This window comes from Phoenix dactylifera, chromosome 14, assembly GCF_051530095.1.
Source record: "Phoenix dactylifera cultivar Ajwa chromosome 14, Ajwa_hap1_PhDact_Kaust_v1.1, whole genome shotgun sequence".
Lineage (NCBI taxonomy): Eukaryota > Viridiplantae > Streptophyta > Magnoliopsida > Arecales > Arecaceae > Phoenix > Phoenix dactylifera.
In genome coordinates this window covers 20,161,719-20,175,617 of record NC_143203.1, presented here as the reverse complement: position 1 = coordinate 20,175,617, position 13,899 = coordinate 20,161,719, and the positions used below count along the sequence as shown (strand labels likewise).

Genomic DNA, 13,899 nt, shown 5'->3' with positions numbered 1-13,899 from the left:
ATAACAAAACCTGCCCCTCCTCTCCTGCCTCCATCCGGACCGAACCGTCGAAGTTGACCTTGAGGAAACTCGGGGGTGGGGGCTCCCAGGTGAAAAACACCGTATGAGAAGCTGCCGTAGCAGTATGGGGGCCCCAGATGTCCCGGGCTATCAAAGGTCTATCATCCAACCCTGCAGAGAGAAGCTCTGCTGCCTGTGTCCGAGCCCGCTCCATCACGAATCGTGGGGACGGGCGGAGCTCGCCAAATACTCGAGCGTTCCTGGCCAGCCAGATCTGGTACGCTGTGCAGGACGCTCGAATAGCCGCAAGGCGCATCTGAGGGGAGCTAGACCACTGCTGAACCTCCTCCAAAAAACAATCCCTCCGGCTCCAGGCACTCTCCGGAATCTCGGACAGCCTCCAAGTCCGCCTCGCCCAAACGCACTGGAATAGAGCATGATCCACTGACTCGTCCACCTCACAAGATAGGCACACAGGTGGAATGCTGACCCCACGTCGGCTCAAAATCCAGCTCGTCGGTAGACGATCCCAGGCTACCTTCTAGAGAAAAAGTGCAACTCTCTGGTGTAGCCCAAATCTCCAGACCCAGCCACAGTCCCTGCCCCGCTCTGATCCCTGCTGAAGGACCCGAGCAACATCGCCCACACTGACTCTGACACTGCAGGTGGTGCTCCATACCCTGACATCTGGCCCTACTGATCCCGGAACAGGAAGGGCCTGTACTCGCTCGGCTAGGTGCTCCCCAAATAACTGGCCCAGCCTATCCACATCCCACTCTGCCTCCCCCGGCATCATAAGGTCGCAGACCCGTAGTCCCTCCGCCCCCTCACCGCTGATCATCGTCGGCCACAAACTCAATGGAAGTGCATCCACCCATGGCTCCTCCATCACGTCAATGCTCCGACCGTCACCAATCAGCCATCTAGTGTGCGCCAGGGCCATAGGCAGATACCTCCCAACCTCCCGCCACATAACAGAGGTCCTACGTCTCCCCACCGCCGGGCCAGCAGGGCCTGCCCGGCCATATCTCGCTATCATAACCTGACTCCACAGTCCCTGGGGCTCCAGAACAATCTGCACTGCCCGCCGCGCCAGGAGCGCCTCCCGCCTCACCAGCAGTGACTGCACCCCCAAGCCACCCTCGCCCAGAGGCGAACAAACTCTCCCCCAGGCCACCAAATGTACCCCATGGCCTCTCCCCAAGGAGCCCCACAGGAAGCCACGCATAAGCCGCTCTATCCCCATCAAAATCGTCTTCGGCACAACAGTATGGGCCATAAGGTAAATAGGCATGGAAGAGAGAACAGACCTGACCAGCGTCAGCCTACCCATCATAGAAAGTGATGAGGCCCTCCAGCCCTCAAGTCTGCTCTGCATCCTCTGCACCAAAGTAGAGCACTCCGCCACTCGCAATCTCCTCCCAGTGATGGGGACCCCAAGGTAGTCCAGAGCTCCCTCCTGCTCCTGCATCCCCAATATCACCCTGATCTCTCGGCGTACCCTCCGCTCCGTGCGTGGGCTGAAATGTATAGATGACTTCCGGAGATTGATCCTCTGTCCGGACGCCCCACAGTACTCAGTCAACACTCTCTGGAGAGCTCGTGCATCCCTCACCCTCGCCCTGGCAAGTAGCAGGCAATCATCTGCAAAAAGCAAGTGAGAAATGGGGCAAGCAGCCGGGGCTGGACTATAGGCATCCAACTCCCGGTTCTCGCAAGCTACACGTAGTGCACGGGAAAGGGCATCAGAGCATAGGATAAAAAGATATGGGGACAAAGGGCATCCCTGGCGGAGCCCCATAGTGGCCCGAAAAAAAGGCGAAGGCGTACCATTGACCAATATGGAGAACCTAGGTCCCTGCACAACGCCAGAAACCTAGTCAATCCAGGTCGGGTGGAAGCCAAAACTCTCCAGTGCCCATCTAAGGAAGGCCCAGCGGATCCGGTCATAGGCACGCTCCATGTCCACTTTCACTGCCATCAAACCCCTCCTCCTCGGGGCTCTCTGTAGGTCACCCATCATCTCCTGCGCCAACAAGATGTTATCTGATATGCTTCTCCCTCCCACAAATGCTCCCTGCTCCTGACTATAATTTTCTTCGTGTCATCCATGCAAAGCTTGTTGATTGTATGGTAGCTTCATGGATCTCTCCATCTTCACAAGCTCTTCTCATTTCTACCATACAATTCACTATGGTTTACTTATTTTTTTTAAGAGAAAAAATAAAATAAATAGTTAAAATTCAAATAATTTATCGAATTAGTTGAATAACAAAAGCTATCTTTTTAATCAAATTAATTTCAAGAACAATGAATAATCTAATCACAATCATCTTCAAATATTTTTTTCGCTTAAATATCCATTCGATATGAGATAATGAGTAATACTGCAGTAGTGGACTGTAGCGTCATCAGCAAAGTCTAATATTAATGCATGCAAAAGGCTTTGCATTCGATCGTGCATGCAAGACCGTGAAAGTTTTATGTGCATTGAGACCAGGTGGCCAAGTAAAGCCAACCACAAAATCGGTTCCTCCACCACAATGCATGGCCGTGAAAGCTATCAAGCCATGTATCTCACAATCTCATGCTCAAACGAGGCCAAACTTGCAGTCTTCTATGTCTCCAATCACCCTACTCTCTATCTCTAATATATATGCATGCCTCAGTTCACTTCTTAATTTTTTGTTTTTGGAAAAAAAAAAACAAAGAGAGTGTATTTTTCGAAACCCTAAATATATCTATCAAATTAGATGGTTAATAAAATTAATCATAGAGGTGAAAGTAGATAGGATCTGTTTATGAATAGAATTTAAAGCATCCGACTAATATTTATATTATTTTTTAAAAAATATAAATAATTGTCTAAATAGTTAATTCTATTTATAATTCTATTTAGTTTTATATAATACTCAAAATTTTTTGAGAAAAATAAACAGCCACAATAATATACTATTAATTTGATTTATACTCACCTATCCGACTTAGTAATATTTTTAATTTTATAATCATAAAATTTAATTAGTCAATTAATATTAATATTTATATTTATATTTGGATTTTTTTTTCTGAAGGAGCAGCTGAAATTTAAACTCTCTCTCAAGCTCACGTGCATGGCAGGTGATATAGAGAAGGAGGGCAGCGGCCAGCTGGGGCCGGTCCGGGACAAGACGGCATCCACGCGCCAACCATCTCCAGTCCACCTGCGACGCCATGCAAAAAATACGACGCGGATCCCAGAAGTTTCCGCCACCGATCTCCTTGTCCCTCTCTCCTTTTATTAATTAATGGCCGAAAAGATTCACCTACCCCTAGTGTTAATGAATAAAAAGACGAGAGAAAAAGTGAAACAGAGCACCACGATATAAACCCCCCCAGTGCCGTTTCTTTTTGCCATTGCGTACTTCTCCCATCTCTCTCTCTCTCTCAACTCTGTTCCTCCCCTCTGAGCCCACTCCCCTCCTTTCTCCCCTGTTCTTTGTCTTGGCTTCTCCATCAGTAGTCTGAGGAGCGGCGAAGAACAAAGGAACCATGTGTGGCGGCGCCATCATCTCCGACCTCCTCCCTCCACGGAGCCAACAGCACCACCTCGCCGCTGCCGCCGACCTCTGGCCTTCTCCCTGCGCCGATTCAACCCAAAAAGGTGACATCTTTATCCAATTTCCGCTTCTTTTTCTTCCCATTTTCTTCCTTCTGCCGTTTTCCAGAGGAGTCGAGTACTGATGGTGGGCTCTTGGGGTGGTTCAGAGACGAAGAAGAGGGAAAGGAAGAACCTTTACCGCGGGATCCGCCGGCGGCCGTGGGGGAAGTGGGCGGCGGAGATCCGTGATCCGGCGAAGGGGGTCCGGGTCTGGCTGGGGACCTTCAGCACCGCCGAGGAGGCCGCCCGGGCCTACGACCGGGCGGCCCGCCGGATCCGCGGCAGCAAGGCCAAGGTCAACTTCCCCAACGAGGACCCGCCGCCGCCGCCCGCGAAGGCGGCACGCCAGCGCTACCGCCCTCACTGCGTCGGCGGGGAGGCTTGTTCCTCCGCCATGGTAGCGGTAGGCGGCGGTTTGGAGACCGGGAGGCTGAGGGAGGAGGCGATGGCTTCCGGATCGTGGGCTGATCCCTTTGAGATGCCGTTCATCGAGGGGAGCGCGGCGGCGGCGGCGGCGCAGTCCGGTGCTAACGCCGGGGTTCAGATGGGCGGCCCTTCTTCCAATGAAGAGCTATTCTGGAATTTTGAGGACCTTCTTTTCTAAGCTCAAGCGCTCTCTCTCTCTCTCTCTCTCTGATGCTTGTAATTTGAAATTTTCCTCTTTTCTTCTTATTAAGGTTTATTTAGGTCTGGTAATATAAGTACTTAAGTAGTGGCGCAGGTAAAGTACCAGCTATAGTGTAGTTCTTTTCATTTTGCTTCCTGCCCTGTTGCTGTAATCTCTCAACATTTGCTTATGAGATGTGGACTTATGTGTTTGTGATTTTATTAGAATAAATTTATGGACTCCATAAGTTGGTGATGCATTCATTGGAAATTTTTATCTTGGATCCAGGAGCTCGAGCATTCCTTCTGTTTAATTTTCTCTTTTATCTTTGCCAAGCTTAGATTAATGGATGACAAATGAAGTATAATAGTAGAGTCATTACAAAACTCAGTTATATGATGGCAGGTGGGTGACAAGCCATTTTAAAAGATTAATAGTCTAGTTAAGCCTATTTTGGACCTCATGTAGTAGTTTGGTCACAGAGAAACTTCCTGACCCTGGTGCTTAAATTCAGATACAATCAGAATTTCTCACCTTTCCTACAGAACTTTGTTGTTAAGTTGGTACGGTAGAAGAAAATTCCATTATGTTAATTTTAGAAACATTGAACAAAAATATCAGCAGTTAGAATGGTTTCTCAGGGCAATTCCCAGCCAAAGATCTGAAGCTGAATTCTATCAAACTACACAAATCATCTCAGAGCTAAAACCTAATCACAAAAAGAACAACCATCTTTTAATTTTAAACAGGTCTTGTTGGAAAAACGGGTTTGGTCCACCCATGATGGTTCAATCAAACCGGTAACCAAAAGACATGATCTCATGTCCAAAAGAGATGTCTTTCCATAGACATCTCTCCAACCCTGAAACTGTCTATTGACAGTTATGCATAAGGCTTCATTTAAAAAGGGGGTGGTTATGAGATTCTCTGCAAGTGACTTGGGCATTTAGGTTGTGGAAAACAGTAGATTTTCATTGGTAAAATCCACTTCTTGATCAGTGAATCGAATCAAAGAGAAAATCAGTAAGTGATCCGAAATCCCAGTTTTATGTTAATGTGTTTATCTTACATTGGTATCAGAGCAGGTTTGTTCGATTTCTGAAATGTTTTGGAGTGGATATTACATGTTTTAATATCTTAAATCCATTGCTCTCACACTCACCACCTTGAATGGCCATTAATGGCGGTTTTGTTTACACATATAGTTAGGCCGTGATTTTTTGCATGAAGATACTATATGATATGTAGATGATATCTGGAAAGTTGGGTGATGTTTGGTGCAGTAGTTTGAGAGATATAAATTCATAAAGATCAAAAATCCGGAACTTTGAAACTTGATAACTTTCTCCACAGTTTGTTTTGGGAAACGAAACTTATATCAATGGAAAGCCCTTGAAACAAGCTTTCTATCCATATATAATACACTTAATTTCGTTCACTATGGAGGGAGAAACAAGGCCCGAAAATTTCAGGCTTGTTTCTGGAAATTTTTTTTTTCATGTGAAGAAGACCTTCCCTTTGCACAGTGGCGCGGCCTCTAAACGGCTCACGGATGGCGTCTCCCACGCGGCCACCTCATAAAAAAAAAAAAAAAAAAAAAGAAAGCCCAACTGCCCCAAACCATTTTTTTTTCTCCCCTCTTCATCTTCTTCTTACTGTTTTTTTTTTTCTCTTCATCCAAACATCCTAAAGAAGAGAAAGGAGGAGAGATGGGTTACGTTGGGAAGGATATAATATTTAAACAAAGAAGGCAGTGGGAGCTTATAACCCAAACGGGGGCACTTGGTGGTTTGTTGGGTCTCGTCAACGAGTCTGGGTGCGGTTGGTGCGAAGGGCTTGTTTGCCCATTCCGAGTTTGGGTGGTGGGATGCGTGGCCTCAGCAAAAGCTTGGGTCGCGCTTCTCCTTAAGCGGAGGGGCCTGCATGAGACTGGTTTCACAGAACAGCGAACACCTCCCAACGGTGGAAGTTTAACGGGCGGGCCACCAATTTTCTGGAGAGAAAATTTCCAAATATGGTTTGGAGAAATATATTGAGACGTAGTTTGTACCGTTGGATTCAAAATAATAATAACTAATTTCCTAATTTTCTGTAATTTTTTTTAAAATATTTTTTCGAATATAAAATAATTTTTTTTAATTATTATTTATATTCGAAAATGAGTTAAAATTACAGGAAAATATTTTTTTTGAAATTTTTCCAATCATACCGTGATTGTATGTGTGACATTTGGAAATTTTGAAATTGAATGTTCCCGCATCCTTTAATTGTGTGTTATTATATTTAAGTGTTATGCCTAAGCATTTTTTCCACATTTGTTGTAGGAAATAATGCCACGAGTACCACTCTTAGTGAGGGTTCCGAGGGCAGCAAGGACCCCGGAACAAAGGGCGAGGCTTAGAGATTTGTTGCACACATTACGAGTTATAAGGATGGATCCTAATGATGACATGATTTTACATGTACAAACTATTCATTATATGATGGAAGAAATCATTCATCTAGGACATGCATTATGTCAACATCAACGGTACCAAGTGTTGTATGATTCTCTATTTGGATCATGGCAACAAGTTCTAAGAGATATTTGGAATTCCTTAGCAGTGAGAGATTATGCTCAATTGGTGAGAGCATTTATAAAAGAGTACTTAATGCATGAGATTAGTGGAATTTTAACAGTAGCAGGAGGTCATACCATTAGTAGAATAATGGTTTCTTGGATCGAACAAATAGTATCAACTATGATTCAAAAAGAAATTGAGGATACTATTCCAAGGAGGGTTCGGGTTCTCAGATGGCAAAATCACTAGTTGAAAACTAGTCGAAGCTAGAATGACTTATATTCTTTACTTGTGTATTAATTATTTAATTTTTTTTATGATAATAAATTTCTCCATGTTTATATAATTATTAATGTTTTAGTATACATGTTTTAAGTGGGAGTTCTAAGACTTACTATATAATTTGTCTTAAGAACTAGAACTTTGTCTGCTAAGAATCAAAATTAATGTTTATAGCGAACTTTCAATTCCATGCCATTATGTGAATTAGCATTAATTTTATTTGTGTTTAGTGGCAAAGAAAAATATGTGTTGTGCTTGGCATTAATTGTGTGCATGTTTTGTCTTGATGTAGAAATTTAGTTTTCTGCAATGGCTTCAGCATCTAAGAATATAGTAGCTGAACTTAATAAGGGTGAGAAATTGAATGGTGAAAATTATGAAATATGGCAAATGAAAATCCAATATGTATTGGAGGAACAAGAGGCGCTGGAAGCCTTAAACCATACCATGAATGAGCCTGAGGATGGAATAACGATTCAACACATAAAGGATAAGGAGGCTTATATTGCCTGGAAAAAGAAGAACTCAATTGCTCGGATTACATTGCTGAGTAGCATGGAAAATGATATCATGCGAGAGTTCAGGCCTTTTGAGATGGCAAAGGAAATATGGGAAGCATTAAAAGAAAAGTTTGGTGGAACTTCTGTCACCAAACTTAGGCAACTGACTATCAAGTTCGACACATATAAGAAACGCACTAATAATAATATGAAGCAGCATTTAAGGGAAATGTCGAACATGATAAGTGAACTGCGAGATGCTGGACATGTGCTAACTGATGAACAACAAGTTCAAGCTATAATTCGATCTTTGCCTCACAGTTGGGAGCACATGAAAGTTCACTTAACCCATAATGAAAGCATTAGAACTTTCACTGATGCTGGTCGTCATCTGGAATTGGAGGAAGACCGTCTTGAGGCAAATAAAACCACTAATGAAGTGTATATGGCTAACACTAGTTCGCAAGGAGCTTCGGGCTTCAAGCGAAAGCATTTTAGTGGTCATTTTAAGAAAGGCAATGGTAATGGCAAGACCTCTAAGAAGCTCAAGCATAGCCAGCCGGGTAAAAGAAAGCGTCCTTTTAAGAGGAACAAAGCAAAATTGAGATGCTACAACTGTGGCAAGAAGGGTCACTTTGCTCGTGAATGCTCCGAGGCAAAGAAGGTAAAAACCCTTAGCACAAATATAAGTATGTCTTATGTTTCAAGTTCTGTGTTCTTAGCTGAATCTCATCTTTTGTGGATTGTAGACTCAGGGACCACAGACCATGTAGCAAGAGATCGAGACGCTTTTGTGGAATATAGTCGAATTCCACGAGGAGCAAGATGGATATACGTGGGAAATAATTCAAGAGTTGCAGTAAAGGGGATTGGCACCTGCAAATTGAATATGCGAGGTGGTCAACCCTTAATTCTACATGATGTATTATATGCTCCAGATATTCGGCGAAACTTAATTTCTGTTGTTATGTTACTTAAGTTTGGCTATATCTTAAATTTTCATGGTAATGGTGTAGACATATTGCTAGGGACAACTTATTATGGATCTGGTTATGTACTAAATGGTTTTATTGTACTTGATACTGATAATAGTATGTGTAATGTAATAAGTACTGTTTTTTCCTTTGTTACATCTACTAGTAATCCAAACATGGATGAAAATATTTGGCATGCTAGGTTAGGTCACATTGGGCAACAACGAATGAATAGATTAGCCAAAGAGGGATTATTAGGCCCTGTTGAAAAGGTTAATCTAGCTATATGTGAATATTGCTTAGCAGGAAAAACAGCAAGAAAACCATTTGGTAAAGGAACTAGAGCCGATTTTCCATTGCAATTAATTCATTCTGACATTTGTGGGCCGATGAATGTAAGGGCAAGACATGGGGCTTCTTATTTCATCACATTTATTGACGATTATACACGTTTCAGTTATGTCTATTTGATATCTCACAAATCTGATGCATTAGATTGCTTTATAAGATATTTAAACTTTGTTGAAAATCAATTAGACCGAAAAATCAAAGTATTAAGAACTGACCGTGGACGTGAGTATTTGTCTGATCAGTTCAAACAAATTTGTGATGAAAAGGGAATAGGTAGACAGTTAACTATTCCTAGTACTCCACAACAAAATGGTGTTGCGGAAAGAAGAAATAGAACCCTATTGGAAATGGTTAGATCTATGATGGCACAAGCTAATTTGCCGATCACCTATTGGGGTGATGCATTATTAACAGCTGCATATGTACTTAACCTAGTACCCTCAAAATCAGTAACTTCCACCCCTTATCAATTATGGACCGGTCGCAAACCTGACCTAAGTAATTTAAGACCTTGGGGATGCGCTGCATATATTCATGATTCTTCTCATAAATATGGAAAATTGGGTCCAAGGGGCAAAAAGAGTATTTTTATTCGATATTCTGAAACCTCCAAAGGATATGTGTTCGTTGGTAACACTGACAATGGAAGTATTACTGAGTTTGAATCTCGTAATGTCACATTTTTGGAAAATGATTTTCCAAATCAGGGTGAAATAAATAAAGGTTTATCTTTATTTGAGATAGAGGACCATGATAATTTGTTTAATCAAACTCAATTGGTAAAAAATCTTGAAAATCCCTCAACAATATCTGGTTCAAGTGGGAGAAATTCAAGAAATGATGAATTTATTTCACAACAATCTCAATTACGAAAAAGTAACCGTGGATTAGTTCCTCGTCGACGATTTGAGATTGAAGGAGAAGCATTTCTTGTTACACCTGAAGAGGAAGGTGAACCGAGAAATATTGATGAAGCTCTTAAATGTCCTGCAAAAGAGCAATGGATGAAAGCAATGGAAGAAGAAATGGAGTCAATGAGATCAAACCAAGTTTGGAAATTGGTTGATCTTCCGAAAGGTCGGAAAGCAATTGGGAACAAATGGGTTCTCAAAATAAAGCGCAAGGCAGATGGCACAATAGAAAGATATAAGGCACGCCTTGTAGCAAAAGGCTATACACAACAAGAGGGGATTGACTATGAAGAGACATTTTCTCCTGTTGTGAGATTCACCTCAATTCGCATAATTTTAGCCATAGTAGCTAGTTTGGATCTTGAATTACATCAAATGGATGTAAAAACAGCTTTTCTCAATGGAGAATTGGAAGAAGAAATTTATATGGAACAACCTATCGGTTATATTAAAGAAGGCCAAGAGCACAAAGTGTGTAGACTTTTGAAGTCGATTTATGGCCTTAAACAATCTTCTAGACAGTAGAATATAAAATTTCATCAGGCTGTCATATCATATGATTTTGCCATGATTGATGAAGACCACTGTGTCTATATTAAAAGATCCAAGGACAAATTTGTGATTTTATCACTTTATGTGGATGATATACTAATGGCTGCTAATGATAAAGAATTCTTAGCATCAGTTAAGAATTGGTTGTTCACGAATTTTGAAATAAAGGACATGGGAGAAGCTAATTATATTCTTGGGGTTAAAATTGAAAGAGATCGTTCAAAAAGGTTATTATCTCTTTCACAGGAGCCTTATATAAAGAAAATTCTTGAACAGTTTCATATGCAAGATTGTAAACCCATTGATACTCCCATTGCAAAAGCTGAAGCGTTAAGCCAAAGAATGTGCCCGAAGACTCCACAAGAAGAAGAGCAAATGAAAAGAGTTCCTTATTCCAGTGCAGTTGGAAGTCTTATGTATGCAATGATGTGTACAAGGCCAGATATCTACTTTGCAGTTGGTATGGTAAGTAGATATCAATCACACCCTGGCCATGACCATTGGAAAGCGGTCAAAAGGATATTGAGATATCTAAAAGGTACTGCGGATTATTCATTATGTTATCAAGGAAATGATTTGCGTCTTGAAGGCTATACAGATGCTGATTGGGGAGGTGATTTGGATGAAAGAAAATCAACCTCTGGTTATGTTTTCTTACTAAGTAATGGGGCAATTTCATGGAGTAGTAAGAAACAAACTTGTATAGCTTTGTCCACGATGGAAGCTGAATTTGTAGCTTCTTCAGCGGCGGTACAAGAAGCAGTTTGGTTAAAGAGATTTCTTAATCATTTGGGGGTTATGAAAAATGCTGCATATCCAGTACTAGTACATTGTGATATCCAAGCATCGATAGCTTATACAAAAGATCCCAAATATCACTCAAAGACTAAGCATATTGATACAAAGTATAACTTTGTGAGAGACATGGTTGCACAAAAGAAAGTGAACATACAGTACATATCTACGAATCAAATGATTGCAGATCCGTTTACTAAATCTATTCCTAGAGATGTATTTATGAGACATGTGAAATCTTTAGGTCTTCGTAGACTTTGATGTACTTAATGGTTTGAATAATGAGATATTTTAATTTCTCATTTGGGATTCACATGTATGTATTTATATTAATGCTAAGTTCTTATTTTTTTTTTTTAAGCACACACATATGCATATATATATATATATATATATGCGTTAATGCTTAGTGCATATGATTAGTTCATTTAAAGAAATGTATGTTGGACAGAAATTAGATTGGCCTTCTCACACGGGCAATCGCCTCTATAACTTGTGGTTGATAGAGATGAGACAATTTTAAGCATAACGTATTTATGAGCTCAAGCTTAAAATTAGTATCGCCTTGATAGTAAATCAAGATGAGGTCACTATGTAATATTTTGTGATCGAAGGTGAGTAAACCCACAAATCACCTTGTCTGTTTTAAATGCCAAATGTGAGTTCTGTAGTAATAATGAGAAAGAAAGTAGAGTGGTGAACTCAAGTTGGACACTAAGTGTGTCTGAACTATCATTTGTATGGTATTTCATATAATGAGAATCAACATACGCTCCATGGAAAAGGAGAAAAATACCATAACATGCGCTTCATACCACATGTGCATAATTCGACCAATAAGGGTAACGAGAGAATTGATCTCTTCTCTCTCGTTGTGTGAGCCCTGAGGCTATAATTACCTCTGTTAGTACCCTTATTACTTTTACTGTTTCTTGAGATTTAGTTCAGTGTATGCTATCTTGGAATGTTACCTGCAATCATGCTTGATTCGATTTATTGGGACATATCTGGAAAAGCAACTAAACTACAATTAAGAGATTCGAGATAGAAAGGAAGATCATTTTGTGTCTCATTTCTTTGTTGTATTCACCGGTCGACCAATCATCTTGACTACGTGTTAAAGCATGATTGTGAATACAAAACAGAAAACAAATAATGTGATAAGTTAAAGTGAGATCATGAGGTACTTGAAATGTGACTTAAATGTTCTGGGGTACTGCATACTTACTCTACTGAACTACTATATATTCCTAACAGATGTATGGTAGTGTGAGCTCGTTATCATTTTTTTTTATTGGTATGCTAGTCGCACGATCTATTTGCCTGTATGAAAATCGCAGAGAAAAGACTTGTTCGTAATGTTAAAACTCACACTGTTGAACCCATCATGTGTGAGTGGGAGATGTTGGAAAAACGGGTTTGGTCCACCCATGATGGTTCAATCAAACCGGTAACCAAAAGACATGATCTCATGTCCAAAAGAGATGTCTTTCCATAGACATCTCTCCAACCCTGAAACTGTCTATTGACAGTTATGCATAAGGCTTCATTTAAAAAGGGGGTGGTTATGAGATTCTCTGCAAGTGACTTGGGCATTTAGGTTGTGGAAAACAGTAGATTTTCATTGGTAAAATCCACTTCTTGATCAGTGAATCGAATCAAAGAGAAAATCAGTAAGTGATCCGAAATCCCAGTTTTAAGTTAATGTGTTTATCTTACAGGTCTTAATCAGGATCGATATGCCATTTTGCACCACAAGAGTTGTATTATTTGGCATAATGGCAATTCCATTAATGCAACCGCACCTATGGAATCTTGAATTACTGCTCTCTCTGAAGCCAGACGCATGGAAGTAATGGCTTATAGCAATTATAATATTACTGCTATAAAAAAAAAAAAAAAAAATCCCAGAGGCACAGACTAATAAAGGCTCAAGGAAAGCAAGAAACTATGACCTAAAGCCGAAATATCAATCATTTTATTAAATATATTAAACCATTAAATGTAAAAATATTAAGTAGCCCACATAAAATATATGGCTATTTTCATCTTGTCGTGGTAAATTCTACAAGAGGCCATTACATCAGTAGAGCTAGATCAATGTCAAACTGCACCTTAAACCAAATCAGACTACGACACACTGAACTAGACTGCATTCAAAGGTCATGTGGGGTTACACCAAATATAGCTCCAAGGAACATGGAGTACAAGAAGTATCTATGCCTATTCAGTAGAATTCTCATTTTGAAGATGAATTTCCAGTCCATCTACCCATGAAGCCTGATGAATTAACTTGCCAGATTTCACAGACTGCAGGTCTAAAATCAATAAGTTTTTACTTATGGGAGAAAGGGATGAGGAGAAAGGGATGAGGAGGTTACAGAAAGTGATACAGTACAAAATCAACAACAATGCTCATCTATATTTGAAAGAATGACCAATTATACTTTGATTTTAAATGGAAAAAAAAAAACATGCTGTAGTGAGGTTTGAGGAAATGCATTGATTCTTGAATAAACTAGACAAATAAGAGTACAGAAAATGCTAGAAGAAAAGAAAGAGAGCACTATAAAATCCAACTAAGGATTACATGAATCTAACTGAGAAAATAATGACTAGGGTAATACATTGTGATTGACTTCTGCAAGTGTTGCTTCAATTGCACCAGCAAGTGATTACTATTACTTCATCAAATTCAGAAACTAGCATGTCCATAACTTCCCTAA

The 13,899-nt window shown here is 40.7% G+C and overlaps 1 protein-coding gene across 1 annotated transcript; it reads left to right on the top strand.

The window, feature by feature from the left end:
* The first annotated feature begins 3,364 nt into the window (after positions 1-3,364).
* Positions 3,365-4,502, top strand: LOC103721683 (ethylene-responsive transcription factor ERF071-like). The gene is made up of 2 exons (XM_008811986.6): positions 3,365-3,643; positions 3,748-4,502. Exons 1-2 carry the CDS (start codon positions 3,532-3,534, stop codon positions 4,242-4,244), a joined length of 609 nt encoding a protein of 202 aa, XP_008810208.1. The 5' UTR covers positions 3,365-3,531; the 3' UTR covers positions 4,245-4,502.
* The last annotated feature ends 9,397 nt before the right edge of the window (positions 4,503-13,899 follow it).